Below are 24,771 nucleotides of genomic sequence, written 5' to 3'. Positions count from 1 at the left end.
GGAAAAAACAAACTGACATAACAGAAATTATGCGGTAAAACTTCTTTGCCACATCATCAGAATTATAATGTGAATTTATGTTGTATATTTAGATCTACAATGAGCTCTGGCACAATAGAAAGTTATACACAACTAAGCCAATGGGGGCTAATAGTGCTTGCAGATGGCACTGAAATGTATTTAAAAATACAGATGTGGTACAGAATGTAGTGTATATGAAATAATTTGAAAATAAACACACAGAAATATCATGTAATGCGCACATCTTCAGATTAGAGCAACAGAAACAAGGCTGATGCAAAAAGTGTGGACAGAAGTGTTCTTGGCAGGGATGTCTTCAGGACTATCGCAGGTGTAATATTCAGGTGGAAGAAGGATATTTCAGCAGAAGCAGCAGCAGGAATTTGGACTATTGTAGAAGATTTGCTGTCCCTCTCTGTCAATTTGGGGTTTTCCCAACAGCCTGCCACATGTGAAGCATACAGAGATGGGAGTGAGAGCTGCCCCAAGGGCACCCTGATAACGCTGAGTGGCATACTGAGGCTCTCTTTTGTTTCTATCTCTGCATCTTTCACCGTCACTGCAAACACAAACCGTTCGTGATGCTCATAGCTGTTGCTCTTGCATCAGTTGAAAAGACAAAGTACGACAAAAAAATATACAGATTAGTGTCCTGCTGATAAAAATGCACCTAGAAAGTACCTCTTTCTAACAGTTGGTTGGTGGCAGTAGCGAGATGATATTAATAATATTGTCAATCACATACTTTCGTCAAGATTACATTATTGATTTTTTTTCTCCTTAAAATACAAGGTACCCGATCAGCTAATTCAGTACAATGACTGTGAAATAAGGGATATTAGGAATAAAAAGTTAGAGATTTGTATTCTGTCTTCTTTTGCTGACATCTATGGGTATTTTCTATCTGCACAGGCTTTGTTTGTACTGGAACGGTCGCATACTGGGCCCCACTTTGGTGCAGCAATTAGGAACTGAGAAAATAAAGATGTGGACAAAATCTGGCACATGAAGACAAATACGGCTAAAGATCTCAGTTTGTGAACTGACTCGACTAGATTGTTTGCTTTCACATAAAACATTATAACAATATTTTAAAGCTTGGGTGTTACTAATAGTATCAACAATGACTCTGTCATCCTATACCTGAATGCGGAAATTGAAAATGTTGAATGGAATTCAGTAATGCTCATTTTCATCAGCAGTCCCTTTACTCGATGTTATCAAGCATCCAAAATTACAAAAAACAAAATAAAACCTCAAGACAGGAATTAAAAGACTCTACCTCAGATAGAAAAGTAATCCATTCCAGATAAAACTTACTAATTATTTAATGACATTTCTTTACATTGCAAAGTTTTTACACCTGTCCTGGCATATCAAAGTGTCCTCTTTGTCTCTTCCTGTGGAGGAATCACTGGACGTGACCTGCTGATGGTACGCTCTAAAACAAATCAGGTAATTCTTGCCGATTGTATATTGTCCTAAACCTAACTTGACCATCAATTAGTGTTTAAACCTTTTGGAGCATTGGATGAATCATTTTTAATAACAGCTTCAGAGAAAATAGAAAATGATTCAATGAAATAATGCTCTGTCAAAAGAAAAAATAAATTTAATCAAATACAGTACAATAAAATGAACCTACCAAAGCAGCATTAGCACAGTGCAGCCACTAGTGGTCATTCATGTCCCGTAATGGACCACGGACTGAGAGCTGTGACAATGATGTATTCAAGGACTTTCGGTAATACTGGAGTTCATACTGGAACTCCTCAAATCCCTTAGCGCAGCCAAAATAAGACGCTTCCTTCTATTAAAAATAGTGAGCTACAATGATAAATAAAAAGGAATGGTATGGATTACAGTGGTAACATCAACCTAAGAGATAAGCACCAAAAAATTGGTAAATTCTGGAACCATCCTACATACACCAGCTGATTTTGTTCCACGATAATACAAACTTATCTATATCTAAGTAGTGATCTATATATTTACTCTTAGGTTATTTCTTAAGAATAATTTTCAATTGTAAAGAGAGTTATTCAAATAAACGTCAAGACATGAAGGATTGAAAGTGTCTTTAAATTGTGAGACAGTGTAGAAGTACACATGAAGGCAGCACCCCTGTTGACCAGGCGGCTGGATGACGTCACGCTGGACAGGGACCGTGTGTGACACCGCGGTGTGGCAGATAAACAAACCCCTTTTTGCATGACTCTATGGACCTTTAACTACTAACTTTTCCAGTCTGAGTGGCGCTTCACATCTTGTTTTCATGTCGAGGAGAGAGCCGTGATTGAAAGAAGATATCCCCGCTGACAAAAAGTTAAATATAACAGTAGAGTCCGCTTAGAGGTGAGTTTGATACAAGTTGTAGCTAGAAAAACTTAACGGTAAGCTAACAGTGGCTAACAAGACGCATTAGCTACTAGCGGTAACTTCTACAATCTCCAATATACCACACACTTCATGTCATTTCATAAGGTATCATTTTAGCACCACCAATTTGAACACAAATCAATGTTTGATGGGTCGATATTATGCTAATTAACTAGATTCCCATCCTCTCTGTAATTTAACACGTTTCCCAGCGTCCATAGGAGCGCCACTAAGTTGAGTTGGTGATGGGTAAAACTGAGCTAACGATGCCGGGCTATTTGCTGGGAGTTCACCTGCTCACTTGTTGCATCTTCAGGTTGACGTTTGACTCCTTCTTTTAAAAAGTAGGCCAGTAAAGCGGATTTCGTGGTCATTAAGCCACGTTTAAGTAAAATATATGGAAAAATGTCACATTTGAACATTCTCAAGGGATGAGGAGCAAATAATTAGTTGCAGATTAACAGACAAGATTTGATGTCTGTGCATGCTTCTCTCACGTTTTTACTAAATCTTCCTTTGAACAAAGAGAACCTGTGCTTTCCTGATGTTAGATACTTTTAATGTATTATTTCTAAAGTAATGGCCATCATTTCTGACATCTCTCACATCCTCCACTCTCATCTCATTTCTCCAGTGGTCCAGTGTAATAATTGCATGCTGCATGTCTGCTAACCACCCACAATCGACTCCCCCTGCGTTTCCTCTCAGCTCTGATGCATGACCCCTCTCTAAATGGATGCTACTCAAACCCTTCTTGCATGTTGTGCTGTGAGTGAGTCACCATGAGGGAAGACAGGGATAACCCTCTGGCACTGTCATCCAAGAAATCATGCCAGGACCAGACGGAGTATGGACAAGAGCTAGAGAGGCTGCGTGCTGACTTGGAGGCGGAGAAGACCCAAACGCTGCGGGCCTGGGCGCAGCTCGGCGTGGAGCTCAGGCACCTACGAGAGGAAGCAGAGAAGGAACACGAGCGGGTTTTGAGGGAGGTGGCAGCCAGACGAGGATGCCAAAAGGGCAGAAATAGACGCAAATATCTCCTGGGAAAAGAAGTGAAGATTAAAGACAGCGGGCAACACCGTAACGTTGAGTCCACAGGTGAAAAGGCTGTTTGCTTTTGCAGCGGACAAACAAAACTGGAGCAGTTGCTGCTGACGCTGTATGACAAGATAAATGATGACCATGCTGCTTATAAATTGCCCCACAGGCAGGAATTTGAGTTAGAAAAAGCCATCTTCCTCTGCCACCTTCTCGAGGCCCAGGGAAGACTGTTACAGGGTACTCAGAGGGTCGGACCCACCGGCTTCGTATTGAAAAACCTCTCAAGGAATCCAACTCAGGAAAACAGCAGTGACCCCTGTCAGACTGCGCCCCTCCTAACCTCTCTCAGGAAGAAATCCAAACAAGATCAGTGGAAGCATCCTTCAGACAAAGCTCCATGCGTCGCTGCTGCAGTAACGGACGCCTGTCAGAGCAGCTCTCTGAAAGTTTTTCACCCTCACATCTCTCTCCATGCGCATCGGGAGAAAAAGTCATCCGCCTGGACTGAGTCCTCTGGGTCAGATAAATCATCGTCCTCCAAATGCATGCAGAGAAACATGGAGGTGAGCTGCTTTATTTTTTGTAATGCAGAGTTCTTGGGTCTATATATTGGCAGGACTTTGGTGTGTAGAGGCTCTTACTCTTTGGTAGTTTCTGTCACACTCATGAAACACAAAATAAACTGGGTCAATGCAATATTTTATTATTTTTCAGTTTTTTAAACTATACAGAGGAGAAATCCTTTAGGCCAAACTGAGATGGCATATTACACCACAACCTGTCCATTTACCTTTTAATTTTAATTTAAAAGGCTGTATTCTTTGCCATTTTGTTCTCTAAGCAGGTGTGAGGGATACGTGACCTTTGTGGGCTAAATAAGTGATAGCCCTTTTAGACACTTCAGCTTTGCTTCTGTAACAAAACAAAAGTTATTTTTACATGCAGCCCCACTCACTACAGTGAATTGCTAGTGTTTATTTGAATGTCAAATATAAAAACCTTTGTTTTGCTGTATTGTGTACATCTTTGCAGACCTCTTCGTGGCCTTTATTTGGGTGTTTGCCTGAACTTCACTTGTGGATTCATGACGTAGTGTGATTGGCAGGGATGTGCATCATCATAGTAACAGAGGCTAACCTGCTAGTGATTCTCAAATACTAGTAACAAATATTTCCATTACAAGCAGCTGTCTGATATTGTGTAAGCTCCTCCCTGAGTCTTCAGGGCATGGATTTGGGACTTTTCAGGGTGTCTTGAGGTTTTTGGTTTTGGGATATTGGCTTTGGATCCTTTGGACCCTGCGGGTTGGACTCGGTGCTGCGCGTCCCAAGGATATTTGAGCATTTTGGTATCTAGGGACTCATGAGGCAGAGTCGACAAGCTCTTTATTGTGTTCCTTGAGCAGTGAATGTATAATTTCTTTGTGTTGTTGTGAATCCCATTCTCCTTCTGAGGAAAGCTGCTACCATCAGGAAGTGCACTTTTCATGGAGGGTTCGTGCTTGATGTGCTGAAATGTTTGGGTGTGTGGTGTCAAAATGAGCAGTTTCAGTTGATATATCCCTGGTTCTTCTACTATTCTTCACTTACACACACTTTAGTTAGTTAGTTATTTATTTGTTTATTTTCCTCTTTTTATTAAACCTTCTTTTAAAAAATCAGCCAACTGTTTAGTTTTCCTGGAGCATTACACATCTGTTCATTGGAGAATTTGACAGGATGTGTGCAGTGAAGAAGGAGATGGATTGATGTGTTTATGTCTCTTAATGGAGGGGCAGAAGTAGGTCAGTGATCTTCTGTCTCTTAAATTTTGGATCAGGTTTGGATACAGGAAATTGAATAATTAATCAAAGCTTGAACTGTCTCTATCCACATACCCGGTTTTGTGCTTTTTTTCTCTCCATATATTTTTCACAACACTCCTCCAGTATCACCCTGGTGATGTCAAACTGTAAAGACGTTCAGATGCTGCTGCAGTTTAAAACAACACATGCTGGTATTGTATTTTGCTCCCATATTAACTATAGCATTCTTAAAGGGATAATCCGGAGTAAAGAGCACTTTAGATCAATTTACGGGATGTTGGGAGTACATAGTTTGAGTTGACATCAAAATCATGTCATTCGGATGTGTTTTGAGAATTTCGATTTGACCGTTTTTAGCCAAAAGTCGTTGGATATTCGACAGATATTCACAATAAGGAAATAAGGTCTTTTTTTTCAAACCAATATCAATATCGGGACACTTCGGTTTGGCTTTAGGGACCCTCTACTCACTACCACGTAAGTGTTATGTTGTTTGGAGCTGTAGAAGATGTATAAAAATAGCGTTTTGTAACGGTGATACGATATGCCCTCATCACTTCCAGGCTAACGACTTTTGGCTAAAAACGGTCAAATCGAAATTCTCAAAACACATCCGAATGACATGATTTTGATGTCAACTCAACGTATGTACTCCCAACATCCCGTAAATTGATCTAAAGTACATTTTACTCCGGATTATCCCTTTAACCCATTGAGGCCGGGAAAGCATTGCTGCATTTCTACCTTTAAAGCCGGGGGCGCTGTTGCGTTATTCTACCATTAAGGCCGGGAAAGCGTACACGTCTTTTTTCCTGTATAAGGTTGTTTTGCACCAATTATTGACCTCTGCGCCAATTAAATGCATTATAATAGAGATGTGAGAGTGTCGTCATGTTCCTCGTGTCATTGTTTTGAATTTAAGTTACATCGAACAAGCATGGAGGACTTTCAGTGGGAAGACATTTCAGACGGTAGCGATTTTGAAGAGTTTCTTGGCTTTGATGATGCTGATGAACGTGCTGACCCAATTGATCGAGATTTATAGCTAGCACATATGTTTGAAGATGATGATAACGGCGAGGATGATTTTGAAGGGTTTGAATGGGAGTGGAAGACTGACAATTACCACCGTAATCGACGGAGAGATTTCAACCGCACACCAGGGGTGAAAGTGGATTTACCTGCAGATGCCACACCGTTGCAGGCATTTAATCATATTTTTACTGAGGAGCTTTGGGCGCATCTCGTTTCCGAGACGAATAGATACAGTGACCAGGTACTTCAGACTCCAGCTCGAGCAAAGATGGCAAGGTGGTCACACGTAACTGTGCCGGAGATGAAAAAATTTATTGGAATGTGTATGGGCTCCTTGTGCTGCCAGTACGAAGAGACTGGCGATAAAATAAATAGATAAATAAATAATTTAAATATAAAATAAAATAAAGTAAAATTTTATAACTGTTTTCTAATTGAAATTAGCGCTGTTCCTGCACTTTACTTTTTACATTTTCTATTTTCGTGTAGGTGTATGTAAATAAACTCAATTTCCAAAGAAAGTCACAGGTGTAAGCTCTCAAATACTTTTTGAATTTTGTTTCTATCTGCTACAGAGGCTGAGAAATCAATCATTTAGTAGGCGTTGACACAATTTCTGAATTTCCAGAAAAACTTCAGGTTTTAGGGGGTCTTTCTGAAATCGCCCATAGGTTTTACAGGCATTCTTTTCCAGGCGTTTTAGGCCTAAATGGGTTAATATGCTATAGTTAATATGGGAGCAAATATTTTGGTCTCTGAAGTTACTGCCAACTTAAAAACTCCTTTATTTGAGTATTTGAAAATACTTTTGAAAAACGAACACCCCTGATTCAGATGAAATGGAGCTCTTCAAAAGATTGTGAAGTTCTGCACAAGCCTGCTAATGATGCGCTGGTCTGAATCAGGTGTGCTGAAGCTGGTAAACATCTAAACCCTGCAGGACAGCGGCCCTCAAGGACCGGATGTGGACATCCCTGCTTTAAGGCATTATGCAATATTTTTCTTTCAAGACTTTTGCCACTGTGCCGAACTTTTGGAAAGTGTGTTGCTGGCATTGAATTCAAAATGATTATTTTCCAAGACCAGCTTGACCTGCTGCAGATGACTTAAGAACTCTTTAGATGAGAAGAGACGTTTCAGATAAATATCTACATTTTCCTGCATAGAACAGCCTGATGAGATGAAAACATCTAATTTAAGCCAAAACTAGCTCTATTTGTTTACTGTACCATAAGATAAAATGAAAGTAAGTGGATTGCTTGGACTCGTGGTGATTGCTGTATCAGCAGAGTTGTTGCTGCCTATATAAACTACAGAATACCATCATCACAGTGGCAGATCCAGTGTTCATTAAACCCTTTCAAATGCACAATATTTCAACTTAAAAAAGGGTGAGTTGAGGTTGCGTTTTTTTTAATAATTTTTAGCTTTACTTTCCTCCTCATGCTGTTTTTCATGCACAACATAAGGAATCGACGCAGTAATTGGGGATAATTGTGGTGTTTTATTCTTCCAAACATCTGATAAGTTTTCAAAGTTGAGTGCAAACTCCTCTGCTGGCCTGCATGGAGACAGTTTTTGGGAAAAATTTAAGAAGCTGCCATGCTCCTCTGATTTCACTCAGGTGGAGTAACTGAAGGGACCTCCTAGAAGGGCTAAATAGCATCTTGATTAGTAAACTGGCTCAGTTTTATCTGTTGCCGTACCAGACCTACTGCTTTACAAACATTTCTTTTTCATGCCGTGTCGTAGGCTAAATTATGTGTTAAATATGACGTACATCCCCATCTTCAGAAATCTTCTTTGTCACTCTTATGCACAACTACAGTAAAATATAAGAATTGGTCTGGTTGGGGCACACTTGTTCCTTTGCCTGCCTCCTGCAGCCTCCCCCTGTTGCAGTGTCCACGGCCTCTTGAACAATCAATAGGCAGCCAACATCATTCCAGCGTCATCTCCATGGAAACGAGCTCTAGACACTCTAATGATTGGGTCCTGTCTCAAAGCCTGCCTTTTTGTGATAGGACGAGGGAAGCAGTCCTCCCTGCCCCCTCCTCTCAGTGAAACTCGCCGTCTTACACACACATTCACACACACACATATTTTTCCCCTTCATCCCCGTTCTTCACCTTTATGGCGCTGCAAGCAAGATGGGATTAAGCAGCCCTGTCGAGTCTTGTTGCATCTGGATGAAACGCTTTTTGACACGGCTGCATCAATGAAGAGAGGCCCGCAGCTGAGGAGTCTCATCATGCCACCCACATCTCAGCCTCGCTGAGAGAACGGAGACCGGAGTGGAGACCTGTTAGTTAGACCGTCTTCGGTTATTTTCCTCCATCACACATTTCTTTTTGTTTGGGTTTTTTGGGCCTACATGAGCCGCTCGAACGCTACGTCGTGTCAGAAGTGGACCTGTGTGTCTTCTTTTTGGGGGTTTTAACAAACCTCCCCCCCACCCACGTACGACAGAGCGGCAAGGAAAGAAGAAACGGGCTATGGTTGTGCAGCGAGCACCTCTGAATGCCACAATGTGATAAATGCTATCAACAATATGCGTGAGAATGCTACAGTGTGATGACATTCATTGAATTGCCGTCGCAAGCCGAGGCTGAAAATATGTACGGTCCCTTTGGAGTTGATTGTCCTCATTTCGGAGAAACGTCACCGCGTAGAGAGAGTGGAAGCACCTCACAGCCCCTGGTTCGTCTGTAACTGCCTCTAATCAACAACCTGCACTGTTGCTGCTTTTGTTTACATTCATTAACAGTTTTATGAGACTCTGACAGCCATGGCAGCACGTGTACTATGGTTGGTTTTAGAAACTTCACCTTAGTTCTGCATGTGAACCATTGGAGAAAGAGGACAGCGACATCTCTTACTGTTTTTAGGTTATCCTGCAACAGCTGATCTCCAGCCAATGTGAGCATGCATGCTGTGGCTTGGCCTTGGCTGGGCGCCTCATTCGGTCACACAGATCCACTCTGCTCCGTTTGAATTTGACAAAGAGCGATGTATGACCTGTGCACTCGGCCTGAGCAGCCCGAACCTGCACCGGCACACACAGAGATGGAGAACCGCGACAAAGCGGAAGCTCTCGGGCAACAACAGCAGGAGCCGAGGGGGACGGGGGAGCCTGATCATAAGCAACACGGGCTCTTGGACAAGGAGGTCCCAAACGCTGCTAATTTCACCGCAACGTCATTGTTAGGAAAGAGACACCACTCGCTTTACGCGAACCTCGGCGGTTTTGAAGTGGAGGGGATACGAAAGGTAAGTGTGCAATGTTTGTTGTTGCGTCTTTTAGCACCATCCCTGATGGTTGACTGAATGTAGATTTGTGGGACTGAGGGAGGGGCTTCTTAACAGCCAAGTGACTGTGGAATCACAGGTAAAAAACTGTTTCAAATTATTCGATGGATGGAGTTTAAACACGTTATGCAGATGATTTTTGCACGACAACATGTGAAGCAGTTGTTAATAATCTTAATCTTAAAAATCAGACAGAGCTGAGTAACTAAAAGTTGCTGGAAGTGTAAAGCATTTGTACAGGCTGACAACATCAGGGGAGTAGATTTATTTGAACTTGCAGTGACCTGGTAAATGTTTTCACTCTTTTGTGTGTACTCCTTGTTAACATAAGGTCTACTGGATGTTAAGACCAATTGAAAATGAGTATGGAACTCATGAGATTTTCATGTAACTGGTGTGTGCTGGCTAAAATGAAGGAACGCTGGACATAATCATTAACACACAGATGCATTATCATCCTGAAAATGACTTCAGCATCACCAAACCTCCTTTTGATTGATGGAATGAGAAAAGTATCCAAAATATCCGTGTCCACCTGTACGTTTACTGTAGAGGTAATGTAAGCCACCAACCCTGGTCCTTTACCCGACATCAGTTTAATTTCATCCAATCCTCCACAGTCGATCACTGCATCTCTTCAGCTCTCTCTAACCTTGTTTACGGTACTTCTCTTTAGGTGTTATTGATGGTCTTTGTTTGGTTTTCTGGATGTAAATCCCATTTCCTTCAGCTGGTTTCTGACAGTTCAGTCACAAACATCCTCCTTTGTTATACATTTCTTTAGTCTGGCTTTTAACCCAGCATGAGACTCTGTTTCTGTTTCTGTTATTGTTTTATTGTTTTTATTATTTTAATATTGTTATTGTTTATTATTGTTTTTTACATTGTTCTTATGTTTTATGCCCTATGTGTTGATTCTCATGTACAGCACTTTGTTTCAGCCACGGCTGTGTTAAAGGGCTTTATAAATAAAGTTGAGTTGAGTTGAGTCTTTTCTATTTTTAGACATATTGCTTTGAGTTTTCTGTCCTGTCACTTTAACATCTTCATCGTCGACATGCATGTTTCCCTTTTTAGACACAGCTGACTGGGAACAACCAACATCTTTTGCCACATTTGAGTAGAATTACCCCCTTGAAGAAGTTGTTTTTCATTCTTTCCATTGTTTTAACTCACAGATCTCTTGTTTGGCCCATGTTTCCTGCCCATTAAACAGCCTTTTGAAATCTGTAAGCACTCTCGGTACTTAAACTTCTTTTGTGAATTTTAGTTCATCATGATCAGAGTCTCTTGGCCACATTTTAACATTTTATTTTTCCTTTATTTGATGCTTTCAATGTATCCTTAATTCTGACAGGATTTCATCTACACTAGTAATCTGAGTGTATTATTCCCTTCTGGGTTCCCGTTCCCAGCCCCTTTATTACCCAGTCATTACTCTTTAGCAACAACCTACTTAATGACCTCCCCGCACACAACCGTGGAGAAGACCTGTGGCCACAGGTGTTGAAAAGGAGCAATAAATGCTGCATTAGAAAGAATTATTTGGCCATCCCACTGCGAGGGTTCAGAAGTGGTGTTGCTGTCTACAGGAGGCTGTCGCTTTAAGATTACCCTTTGTAATTTGCCGGGGAGTTTTCTTCCTACCAATTCTGCCTTTAATTGATGATTTTGTCAGGTGTAGGTGGGTGTTTGTTTGGCAGTATGCACTGTGATTAGACGAACAATGTAAGAGAAAGAGCTTTTGAAAGCGGCTTAATCTGGACGCTGGAAAATGACGTCATGTCCTTGAGAACGGATTTCCTTTTTTTTTTCCTGCTCTGGTAGTTCTTGATGCCAATTACCAATAAACACATCAATGTGCATGAATGTTATTTGGAGCCAGTACAGAAAGGGCATTTTTCTTTAAGCACAAATTTACAAAGCAGTTGTCGATGTCGGCCTTTCCACTTGATGGAATAAAGACACATGATTCCACTGAAGGCTAACAGGCTTTTTGACTATGTGCTCCTCTGTCCACTTTCTTTAAAGCCGGTCTTGACTTTTGGGTTTACAAAGTGGGGCTTTTGAATCCAGAAATCAGATGTAAAATGCTTGTTGTTTGATTCATCTGCCATAAACGGATGATTTTACTGAACTGCCAATAATTGGACACTTTGATTAGAAAACTAAAATCGTCTGACAGTCTGAGTTCCTTTGAACATGGTCCTCAGTTCATTGTTGCATGAGTAAAGAATGTAGATTTACTACTGTGATGATTGTCTGCATTGACTTTGAATCTAGATACCGTTGCTACTCAAACTGACTGAGAAATGTTTGAATGGGTTGCTCATGCTCACACAGAAGTTACCTATTTTAATCCAGTTATTGGGTGTACTTCCTGCTTTGTAACTAGTTCAAATGTAAGCATACATGTCACTCAGTTTCTTGTCAGCAGTGGCTCCTAGGCTGGTTAATATAGCTTTTACTGTGTCAACATGTTCTTTTTTCCTGCCGTGGCTGAAAGGACACAAGTTACGCTCAGCAAAAAAATCCGGTATCGGCTCTTTAACTAGAGCAGCAGGGTAAATGTCTGTATTAAGGCCATATTTTCTAGTTCTTTTATCATTTCTGTAATGAGTCATGGGTTTTATAAAAGTATTGTCACTTCACCTTATTCAACTTGCAGAACGTGCATAGAGTGATAAGAACATATCGATTGACCTCGATCTTTATATAGAACTTGATTATGCTGTCAATGTCTATATGTAACAACATAGTTTTTAGCTGTATCCAAACATGTTTACAGTTATTTTCATATTTCCATTACACATCATTACATAAGCATGGTAACACCTTCATTTTTCCTGTCTCACTCACATTAACGTCCTCACCAGCTTCCAGGCTGCTGCACTAACTGTAGAGACTGCAGTTAAGTCTTGTACTTGGTCAAATTGGCTCCATATTTGAAAGTACACCGTAATAGCATGAGCTCTTCCCTCTTCTGGCCTGCAGCGTGACGTTGCGGTGTGGTTTCTTTAGAAAAAGTTGTTTAAATGTATGATGTCGCCTGAGTGTGTGGGCTGCGGCCAAAGACAAATAAAGAGGGCCTGAATAGAGTCGCTCACAGCTCGATATTAAAAGAAGATGTTGCTATTTTGGATGGTAAATAATGACAAATGAATCAGTTAATTCAAGAGTTTGGGAGGATGACGCAAGTTCACTCTCAGTCTCAGTCTCTCCCTACTTTCGCCACTCCCGTCCAGTCCAGTCTTTCTCCCCCCACATGCCTTCAGTCCTCTTCCCCACAGGTAGCTCAAACAATGTTTGGCAGTGATAAATTTGTGTGTATTTTGACTTGATAGCCAGACACGGTTTGTGACAGGCCGTTTGGTGAGTCAGTGGATTGAATGAAATCCTGGAACGAATAGCACAGAGATGGACATGAATTAGATTTTTGATCTAACTTTGAGATTGTTTTATCACTCAGGCCTAATGGCCATAAATGACTGTTGCGTCTGTCGGTGAGAGATCTCAGTTTGATTGGCTGTTCAGTCCAGCGAATGAGTGCATAAGAAGTGAGACGGTAGTGATGACACACTGTCTCCTCTCACCTTCAGAACAAGCAACACTTTCACAACAACGTGGCTGTGTGGAGTGAAGAAACTTAAGACCAACTGATAATCAAGACTCAAGGGAAAGCAGCTCTGGTGGCTTTACCAGAAGGCACAAATTACACACCGCAGTGTTTCCTTTTTTAAATCTTTGCTGCTTTCGTTTACTATATAATGTATGTACTACCACCCCCTTCTGAGTTGGCAAGCTATGTTTGCTTGCCAGCAGTTGGAAGTCAACCTCATGATGTGTTCAAGTGCTGTTTTGTTTGTTCTGATACTGGCGACTCGTTGCCCTTGGTTCTTCTTGTCGGTTTGGTGTATAAAACCCCCTTAATGGGGTGTAATGTCAGTTTATTATTAGAGCTACAGCCTTGTCCCCTGAGAGTTATTGTTGATTCTGGACAGGGTCTGAATACATTTTTGCCCCAATCAATAATTTAAAAAAGGATTTAAGCAGCTTGTTTTTACATTTTAGAAACCTGTTTAAATTGGTGGAAAAATGAAAAGATTAATCATTTTGTGGTTATTGTGGATATTTTCAGTCTTTTCCTTACCCAGACTGAGAATGAAATAGATGTAGAGTGCATGTGGTACAGACTGTCAAGCCCCAGGAATAAAGTTATTGATAATGATGTCAGATTAATGTGCTTATATGACAGAGAAAAGTAGCATTCTCCTACGGATGGACTCTTGATTTGCAAAATATTAGCTGATCAGTTTTCATCCCAGTCCAGAAAACATTAGCTTCTATGTAAGCTCTATTGCTGCTGCTGTTGTTTCCACCATGGTCCTATTCATATGTGTGCATACATGTGTGTTTCATTGGCCAGCCTTGTTGGGCCTTTTGAATAATTGATAAGGGAGCACGAGAGTAATCTCTAGAGTACCAGTCCCTCGTCGTACACCAGCTGAAACATAACTGTGTCTGGCTGCGGTGACACACAAGTCTTTGTGAAACGGAGGTGAAACGATGCTCTGCTGTCGCTTTCACTGACACTGTGGACTCCCTGGAGTGGGTGTCACTTCCACGCCATGCACCATGATTTGGATGTGCAGAATAGGCTCGCGATCAAACCATTTGACATTTACTCCAGTCATAGCTAAAGCATGTCATGGAACAAAACTGAATTGGAAAAAGAAAAGAAAACACCATCTTTTATGCAATATTCTTTGGCGCTGCCTTGGAGGACGACACATCCATCTCTCCATCTTCACACGGCAATAATGTGGTACCATTTTTATTCTTCCATTGTGAGAAATACTGCAGTGGTTGCCCCTTTAAATGCTCCAGCTTATTATCAATTATTCACACCCATACTAAATTTGGATTTAGATAAACAAGCGACCTAAGTTTTAGTGCTATATAAATTACATTTTAAAATTGTTTTTGTACCTTTACAAAAGATATGAATGAAATGATTCAGATTAGCCTCACTCGCCATTACATTGAAATAAACAGTTTGAGTAATAATATATATTTTTTTTTAATTTTCTCCAGGGCTTTTAGTGCGGAGGACTTTCTTGCTTGCTTTTCTTTTCACCTTGAAGATTTTCACTGACTTCTAGTGTAAGGATTATTTGGGAGCATTAAAATCTTGGGTCCTTTGCCTTGCAAGATGTTGCGCTGCTGTCTGCTCGGTTTGATGTCGGAACAGGACCAGCCTCCCCGTGGTTTACACGACTTTGTTAATTTTTTTTAGGTATTTCCCGGCTACATTGAGTAACGGTGGTGTCACGGTGTGTTATTGAGTACACTGCTACATAAAGCAACCAAATGGACCTAAAGTTTTTGAGACAACTTTGAGAACGAGATGGTTTTCGTGATGTCCAGGACATCACTGTTGGATTTAACTGAGCTGTTTCCATCATGTCTGGCCACAGTTGGATACCGAAAGTCTTCTTCTTTATCTTCAAGGTCAACTGAAATTTTGCCTGTGTTGAGGATTTTGATCCATCTGGTTGACACCAATGTACACCAGTGTTGCGCCGTATCAAAAGTTCCTACCGGGAAATGCTTCTTTCCAGGATTGCTGAGATTTATCAGGATGGCCTCGGTCATGATCTTGTGACTTCAGATAATCGTCGGAAAGGGATGGAAGTAGGTATGAATAATTTTGTGCATGGCACAAAGGATATCTGACTTTCCTTTCTCCCACATGTAATGGCCTATTCAAATTTGGCATACTTTCCTGCCTGCGACATCTGGACGTCATTCCGGCCTCCTCTCAAACGGCTGCCAAGATTGAACCGATGATGACCTCTCTTCGCCCCTCTCAATTGAAAATGCCTCTTACCTGGATGATGAAAGGAAGGCTCACTTTTGTTGGCCAAGTGGATGTCAGAGAAGCCTTTTGACTCGGGCCTTTTATTTTATTAATTTATCGGGCCTTATACATGCGATTTAAGACTAACTTTCACAGGTTTCTAGTGGAGCGTTACGTTAGTATTTGGACACTCCAGTGTGTTTATGTGTTTTAACTGTGTTGACTATCTGCTGTCCTGTCCTAGACGGTATGTTTAGTGATAGTTTGTCATTTGGAAACTCACCTGCCCGTCTGTTCAGCTTAATTTTCTTTGACGTTGTGTTATATAGATATCTATAGATTTCGTTTGGCTCGGGGTGGTGAGATGCTGGCTATGTAAAGCTGCCGTGACGACAGTGATGGAGTAGGTAGAATTATTATTTGTATTTTTTTTAGCAACTTCAAGTGTTGAGACAAGGTCCCTTTGGGGCTGCTTGGAAGCATTTTGTAATCACATTTATGCATTTCCATTTCTGGCTGAGTGCACTGCAGCTCGTGGGGGTCAGGGCAATCTGTGGAATGAAACCAGCTGAATGATGTGCCCATTTTTTTGTTATTTGCTCCCTTTGGCTGGTTGCATTAAATAGCCTGTTAACAAAGACCATTTAATCTCAGTCACATATGTATTTTTAAGAGGAACACAAGTCCAAATGCAGCTCCATTCTTTGATTTGTAGCGTTGTCAAAGTGGGAACCGACGCAGATCACCAAGTTTGTGTTTTTGCAGAAACGCACTTTAACACACTTGGATTTAATGTAAATGAAGCCATAGATGTGTATTAGCAGATGAGGTATGACTTACAGGCACACAAACACGTCTCATTCACACTTTTATTGCTCCTCTTCCTTATTGAGATGACCGATGCAATGTGGTTTTAAATATTTAGGTGAATCCAGTAAGGCCATTTCTGTAAATCTTCGCAAATTCAGTTGTTGCTGGTGTGATAGCAGGGGGTCGGCGGGCGCTTATGCATATGCAATTTTCTTTGACAAGATGAAGGGTTATTTCCTTTTGAAGCTCTCTGTTTGGAGCCTGTGGAGGGTCGGGGATAGAAACAAATCATCTCCAGTACATTGTGCGTCTCCTTTACCCATTTTCTGCTGACGCCGCACTAAACGTAATAATTCGATGACCCTTCCTTCTGTTCATCCTTTGCCTCTTTAAAAGGCCAGACATTCTCTGCATGTCTGACACTTCATTAAGCCCTCGATAGCTCAGGGGGTTGTTACATTTTTATTTGTAGACTGTGAGACGATGAGGCAGCCATGCCTGTATGGACTTTGATTACTGTGTCGGGAGTGGGAGGTGGGGCGTTGTTACGGCTTTGTAGAAAGAAGCCGAAGGCCGCCCCAAAGCCAGAGCAAAAACAACGGTGTTATACCCACCACGAAATACGGATGTTAAAACATTAACCCCCTTTCCATGCTGATTTTTCTTTAGCGTGAAATCATTTCTGGCATAAATGAATCAGCCGATTCCTTTGAGAGTGTTCATCATGACACGACTTTCAGTAAATTCCCCAAATCTAAACTTGACAGTTCATACCATATAAAGGTTGACTTCAAATGACTTTGCCAGATGACCTTTGTTGGAGGAGGTGGTAGAATTAGATTGCAGAATGCCTGGGGGAAGTAATGGGGTGTTTTGTGTTGGCTCTTTGTTCTAGCCATATGAGAAACCCCCTAATCTGTCACCGTCAGGTACCCCGGAGAGAGGAGTTGTGATGAATACATGAGGGGATTTGAGAAGACACTTAAGAGGCCTTCTTCATTACTTATATATGAGTACAGGGAGGGAGCTGCTGTTAATGAAACGAGTCATAGACAGCTTTGTGGGTGTTTCTTATAAGGAGATTCTCTGCTTAGGTGAGCTGCTTTTTTTGTACTGTTTTTTCCTGACTGTAGCTAACTTTTGCAATGCAGTCTGTCAAATTTGGATCTCGAGTTAGATATTGATGCCTTGATCAAAGCATCATAACAAAGCTTGGAGAAGTTGTTAGATAAAAACATTTCCAAACATTTTTCGCCTGGCGGATGTAACCGTATTCAAGGGTCAAGTCTTTGACCCTGGGGCGTTTTTTTTCCCTTTTCCATGTTGCTGTGAACACAAAAGCCTCCTGAATAGATTAATTAACTGACAAATTTAGCAGACGGTATCCTTTGTGGCTCTGAATGAAACCCAGCAGAACGTGATTGGTTGAAGAGGAACCATCACCTGACTGCAGCATCTTTTAGTTATTTTACTTGGGTAACTGTTTACAGATTATGAATTCTTCTGTATCACTCACAGGAGCTGCCAGCAGTGGTGCACAGTCATGCCAATTAAAACTTATTACCACAGCAATTTCTTTAAATGATTCAGCGCTCTGTTACTGTTTTATTTGATAATACATAGCTCCTGTTTATTATATTACTTCTGGTTTTCTTCCAAACTTGGTCAGCAGTAAGCTTTATTGACGTGTATCGACTGCACTTGGTGTGATGTTCATGAAGTATTCTTCTTCTACATGGATTTCTGTGATGTTATACAGTACAATCACAAATTATAGCTTCTTTTATTCCTGCCTCAGCTATCATGTCCAACAAAGAAACACATGGCCATGCATGAGCGCCCATTTGCCCGTCTTTGTCTTGTTCTCAGTCTCCTCAGAGGCTTATAGTGGGGGGATTTCTAGCTGTCAGCTAAAAATGCTGATGTTGTAGATTCTATGTAACCAGACATTTCCATACGCCTTACAAAAGCTTGCAATGGATCCCAAACAAAAGAATAATCTGTCAGTGCGACCTTATGAATATGTAAGAACAAATCTCTAAAATTTTAATAATCTCATCCAGCGTTTGTCGCTCAGGTCGCTAAGTCTCCCCCTAAATCCTTTATTTTCTCAAATATCCTGTTCAAACGACATATTTTTATCAACAAATAATCTTACTCTGTTTTATAGCTCCTCTATACTTTAACTTTCACATTTAATATAAATGTGTCTGCAGCCCACAAGATCAGAATCATCTATATTCTTTAATCCAATTTTTATATGAATTATGATGGAAATACTGAGAGAAGTGAAATGAATATCAAGATTTGTCATATTGTCGTGTCTATATGTTTATTTTTTTTATTTTTGTCTCTCCTGTATTGCCCTCCAGACAATGAAATTGACAAGAATGCTGACATGAAACCAAACAAACTCAGACTCAACACTGCCCAACACCGCACACCCTCTATATAACATGATATTTAAACAACAGTGTGTTCAGTCAGAGGCTTCTTCAGCGCCACTGTAATAGAGAACATCACAGGAGGTCGTCCCTGCCCACAGCAATAACTCCACTCAGTCAGGGGTTACATGGCACTGAAAGGATCGGATTATTGGCTGAATTACAATAAGACTGAGATGCTCCTTATTTGAGCAAGGCTAATTCCATCCATCCATCCATCATCTTCCGCTGGTCCGGGGATCGGGTCGCGGGGGCAGCAGCTTGAGCAAAGAGACCCAGACGTCCCTGTCCCCGGCCACTTCCTCCAGCTCTTCTGGGGGGACCCCGAGGCGTTCCCAGGCCAGCCGAGAAACATAGTCTCTCCAACGTGTCCTGGGTCTTCCCCGGGGCCTCCTCCCAGTGGGACGGGCCCGGAACACCTCACCAGGGAGGCGTCCAGGAGGCATCCTAACCAGATGCCCGAGCCACCTCATCTGACTCCTCTCGATGCGGAGGAGCAGCGGTTCTACTCCGAGCCCCTCCCGGATGACCGAGCTTCTCACCCTATCTCTAAGGGAGAGCCCAGACACCCTGCGGAGGAAACTCATTTCGGCCGCTTGTATTCGCGATCTTGTTCTTTCGGTCACTACCCACAGCTCGTGACCATAGGTGAGGGTGGGAACATAGATTGACCGGTAACTCCTCCAAGGCTAATTATCCTTGGATATATGGCAGTGAATGAATCGAATCATAGGCACAAAGCATGTCATACTCCGATACGATAGGTGGCGCTGTACCCATTTCAACTATTGCCACTTCCGGTTGACCGCTTCACCACCACCAACATCAACAACAAACTCAGGTACAGTGGAAACCGCTTATAGTGGTCACGGATATAGTAATCAACCGCTTATATAGATCAAAAGGCTTGGGACGGAATCATTTCTATACAAATGCTGTTTAAATAATTTGTTTATAGTAATCAAGAAATCTGCTTATAATGTTCATTTTTGGCCATTTTATGAATGTAAACATGTGCGAAAATAATTTTAAAACTACGTGTAGCTATTTTGTTTTTTACTTCCTTGATTCCTTTCTGGACGTCTGCTTCTGCCTCGCTAGCTAACATAATGAGTTGACACCGGGCAGCAAGCGCGCGAATCATGGCTGGAAAAAGGAAGTCATGGAGGATCATGTGTCCGAGGATGGGTGCTGGAGAGCGGATTGAATGCGCGTGCGACCGCTGGAAGCTCCAGGCTGGTTCTTGTAAGATGGGAGGCCGGTGTTCATTTGATTTCTCCTACTTGTCGAGAATTGCTACGTTGTGGTTTTGCGCATGCGCCGAGCCGATTTTCTAAGTTTCGTTTTCACGCCAAGTAGCACAAATCGACAGAACACCGGCACGGAGGAGCATAGATCCGAGCAGGGGTGCTGAAAGGCGGCACAGCAGAGAATAAGTAACGTACTGTATTTGAGTTAGCCTACAGTATGTCTGCGCACTGCGCAGTACTGTAATTAAACTTGCATGATAATAAAATTCAGTAAATGCTGAAGCTATCCGTTTCATTTCATTTTTCTCATTGAAAAACGATACAAATGGCATTTAGATTGAATTGAATTGTTTATTGATCCACATCAGCTATCACATCCACAGACGAGCGCTGTTCTACCTGTGGTCAAGATGATATTCTCCATAAAAAAATAAGTGAAATACCTGTACTGTAATACAAATTCGGTTTTAGTAATCAACCGCTTATAGTGTTCAAATTGGCTCTGGACCAACGTGATCACTATAAGCGGTTTCCACTGTATTCGAGAAAATGGCGAACGAAGAGCAAGATGAAGCTACGTCCCTCTACATTTCGTTTGTGATGAGCTGCTTATTGCAAAAACGCGATGCACAACGGAGCATTCTCCATTGCGTTGTTTGTTTCTTTCCGACGGCGGCAACGACAACAGTAATATCGTCTCTTCCAACTTCCGGTTCATGACCCCGGGAAAAAATCTCGAGCATGCGCAGAACGCAAAGTCTAATTCACCACATGCTTCACCGTCTACAAGCACGTTTATTTTGACTTTCAACCGAGTTATCTTGGGGTCTTAATCCAATCGCAAGTAATCCAATCCGATACAATTTCTTGTCAGATTAAGGTGTCTACATGAACTTAATAAATCAGTCTTTTTGTTTAAATTAGCCAATAATCTGATCCTTTCAGTGCCATGTAACCCCACTGAGTGACTTAAATTATCTTTATTCCGCTCAATTCAATCCTCAGGAAAGTGAGGCATTCCAGAAAATCCCAAACTATTTTGATCGAGGACCTTTTGAACACCAACCAACCCATATAGTCAGAAGGCAATTGGGCTGCTCTTATAGCAAAGCTTTGTCTTTTAACTGTCACTTTGTCAGTACTAAAAACCAGTGTGAGCATATACATTTTAAATGCCTTCTTGGAAAGCTTATTCTTCACTGTTTCTTAAGGGCAGTGTAGGCAGAGTGATTTACCCGCTGATCACAAGGTTGGAGCTCCTCCTGTCCACATGTCACAATGTCCTTGGGCAAGAAACTGAACACCAAATGGCTCCTGGTGGTCAGACCGACACCATTTGTGGAATTATGCTGCTATTGTTTGTGTGCTAATGGAGGACTTTTTTTTCCTGTCATTAAAAGAGGTTGTTTTGTGACAAATGACTTTGTTAAAGTACCTTCTACTCACAAGGTCAGTAGCATATGTTACTGCTGAAACCTGCTGTGTTGCCAAACTGCGATGGCTGTCTGATGTGGAGTTTGTCCTTCTGTGGCCATACTTATGGTACAGCTTTAAAGCGCGAGATGACTCACTGACTCAACCCACTGCTGGGTTCACATCATCTAGATTAGAAGGTATTTTTTTTTATCTTCTTCATACACGCATCCACAAATACACAGCTATAATAGCTGCTGTTTCTGTACCATTTTCTGTATTTGTCATTCAAGTTAGTGTATGTATGTTTGCATGAAGGACGTTTCTGTCCGAATCATTATTTCACAATCCTGATGGTGTATTTCTCTGTAAACGGCTCTTCATTTTCATCAGAAAATATGTTGATTAAAAGTATTAAATAATGGAGTTTAGATTAATTCTTTTCTAATAAGTTGTGAGTGTGGAACAGAAAAACTGCATTTTCCTGATATTTTCTCGTTAAAGTTATTAAATGTTGAGAACTCACATCTCTGGCACAGTTTGTCGGCGGTATCGGTGTCAGTCGGGCGTGAATGTGTTGTTTATAATCTCGTCTCCCTTCAGTTATCACTTGTAGCCTCGGTTATGACCATCAGATTCAAACAGAGCAGAGGGGACACTTTATTTCTTGCCCACTGCTCAAGCTCTCCCGACAGACGTTTGTGGGGAGACCCCTGCCCTCCTGCTACTGAGTTGCATCTGCCCTGCTTTACGGAGCCAGGTCCATATCAAAACAGCACTGCTGTGACAGAGGAGAACTGGCTGAGTGGTAATATGCACACTGGCCTCGGGTTGACCTCACCACCTGCAGCCCTTTTCTGTGGCGGAGAGGGAAGCAGGAGCTGTAAGAAACCAGCAATGCCTCATGCCTCAGGAAAAGCCCCCAGTGTAATTCAGTGCGACTCCCAGGGAACAATTAATTGACATGGATGGACTCCAAGATCATTAGAATGAGAATGGAGGCAGGGGAGGATGAGTTCACTGTGGCTGGCCTTCCTCTGAGGTGATTGATTGCACTTGAGTATCCTGAGAGGAAGAGCGGGGCGCAGGGACCGGCTGACTCCTCGTACAGTCGTAGAATAAGTCACTCACAGTTTCATCTGTAAACTTTGCTTGAGTTTTAACGGGTGTTTGTTGTGCACAGTGCAGAGGGTTCCACTTGGTGGCCTGCCTCTTTATGGGCTAAAACAGATGGGTTTTGAAGTACTTCGTGGATTCAGTGAGTGTCGGCTTTATTTAGGAAGCTGATCAGGAGCGAACGAGCAAACTTCAAACTTGACCAGCGATCCTCTGTTTTGATCTAACTGATTTATAAATCTATCTACTTTCTTTAAAGCCCTTGTTCTGTGCTTAGGATCACCAACATGAGTGTTTTTGTATTTATAAAACCTTTCAACAATGACATCACACAAAAAAAGCTTTCATATCAGCTTGTGAAGTTGCTGTTACCAGAGACTGAAATTAAACATTTATGTCCGTTATTGCTTGAAAATGTTCACATGAAGCTTTTCTCTGACTGATTAATTTGTGCATTTGAACTTTCATCTATCCGATACCTTGAAAAGCAAAACATGGTCTTTTGCTTCTCTCTGCACAGCATCAAGGTTATTACAGATTTATTATCATTATGGAGAGAAGTTTTTCACCTGAATTACACTTCAATGAAACTGTTAGAAAGCAGGCTGGGAAAAACTTACCTTATGCTAATGCTAACTTACGAATATTGAAATAATATCTCTTACTAATATCTGTTTTGCTCGGTGGACTCATCTGGTCGTTCTTGATGCCGTACAGTATTATTAAACCTTTTTTTATTTTTTATGCAACCACGCTATTGTAGCATTAACAAAAAATCACCATTCAGCGGGTAAGCCCCAAAATGAGTTAGTAACTGATGTGACGACATGTATGCTTGCTTTGCAAATCTCTGGTAAGTAACAGCGTTGATAAGGTTGTCACAACCATCCCCGGTTGTTGCGGACCCAGGGGATTTCCTTTGTTTCATCATTTGGTCCTGCTTTTTTAATGATTTTTGTTTGGTTTTGTTGGATTTTTTTCCTACAGAACTTGGTCAAACGAGCCTGATTGGTTCACAAGTCATAATTAATTGGTAGACAGACTCCGCACAAAGCATTATGGAACGGCTGGTGGACGGCTAACATCAATATCACAGTTTTCATGACAGAAAAACAAGTGACCGCATCATACTTGTTTCCACTTGCTCAAACGGTAATGTCCACGTCAGGATAGAACTGTTTGATTAAAAATTGGTCTACATCACTGTTTCTATATCGTCAGCAGATCAGCTCAAAATGTTTGGAGGAAGGAAGCAGCCACCACACAAAACCGGCAGGTGAAGATCTGTCTGCAACACCTCTTTAAAGCAATACTATGTAACATTTCTACCTTAAAATAACAGCTTGAAAAAATTTGTGTGGCTAGAATGAGTTTTAATATTACGATTGGCCTGTCTCCTATGCCCTTCGGGGGTCTGAGTTGGAAAAACTGCGCTATGTAACTTTGCTGGAGCGCCCGGGAGCTGAGCGGAAGTATTTCGACTTGCTTTCTGGCACACCTACCGCAAAAACAAATAGACCCCTCTCACGCTCCCAGGTACATTTGATTACTCTTACCTTCTCGATTGACATTGCTTGCACCTTCTGACTCCTCGCCGGTTCGTCAACAAACGTGAAAAGTGAAAGTGAAAGGGTGTTGTATTTACGACAGTGTAACCGTACATTGCCTCCAAGCCTGTAGGGGGAGCTCCAGAGTGGGCTTTTTGAGAAGTTACATTGTATCACTTTAAAGCAGCATTATTCCTTCTCATACTGGCTCTGTAGAGCACGACGGTCGTCCCAGTTGTGAGCAGATTGATCGTAATGAGACACATTTGGCTCAAACTATTTATTTGATATTTTAAAGGCTTTGATAAACATGTCCCGCTCTGCCTCTCGGGTATTCTGGATAATGCCTGCCCTAAATACCCTTTACATTTTGCATTTAAGTATGACGTAATCAAATTTTAATGAGAGTTTAAGAGTTTGAATATGCAATCCTGAGCACGACAGGCTAAGAGATAAACCGACTCAGCTCAGTTGTATAAGCTTGGTCCCCGTGTCCCTGGAAAAGGCATCAAGCAGCAAAATGCTCTGATAATGAAGTGCCGCTTTTGGTTTTTATGGCAAATTATACGCTTTTGTATGCAGTTTCTCTCTGTGCATCGATATGTAATCTAACAAGAAGGTAAAGGGGGATTCTAACCCTGTGGTGTTAATAACCACAGTTATTTTCTGCCTGGACAATAGCTCCTGACAAGAAAGTGTACAGCGAGCATTGGCGGATTTATCACAGGAGCTACTTGTGCCG

General features: G+C 41.6%; 1 protein-coding gene across 3 annotated transcripts in view; it reads left to right on the top strand.

Annotated features, from left to right (window-relative positions):
• The first annotated feature begins 2,181 nt into the window (after nt 1–2,181).
• tspoap1 (TSPO associated protein 1) overlaps nt 2,182–24,771 on the top strand; it is a 61,926-nt gene continuing 39,336 nt past the window's right edge. The window contains exons 1-2 of one of the 3 annotated variants that reach the window (XM_075486408.1): nt 2,182–2,376; nt 3,035–4,004. In XM_075486408.1, the coding sequence (XP_075342523.1) occupies nt 3,183–4,004 (822 nt within the window). In that variant the 5' untranslated portion in view covers nt 2,182–2,376; nt 3,035–3,182. The other 2 variants (XM_075486407.1, XM_075486409.1) reach the window with 2 other exon arrangements.

Source organism: Odontesthes bonariensis, chromosome 16 (genome assembly GCF_027942865.1).
Source record: "Odontesthes bonariensis isolate fOdoBon6 chromosome 16, fOdoBon6.hap1, whole genome shotgun sequence".
Lineage (NCBI taxonomy): Eukaryota > Metazoa > Chordata > Actinopteri > Atheriniformes > Atherinopsidae > Odontesthes > Odontesthes bonariensis.
This window is presented reverse-complemented; position numbering and strand designations above follow the sequence as displayed.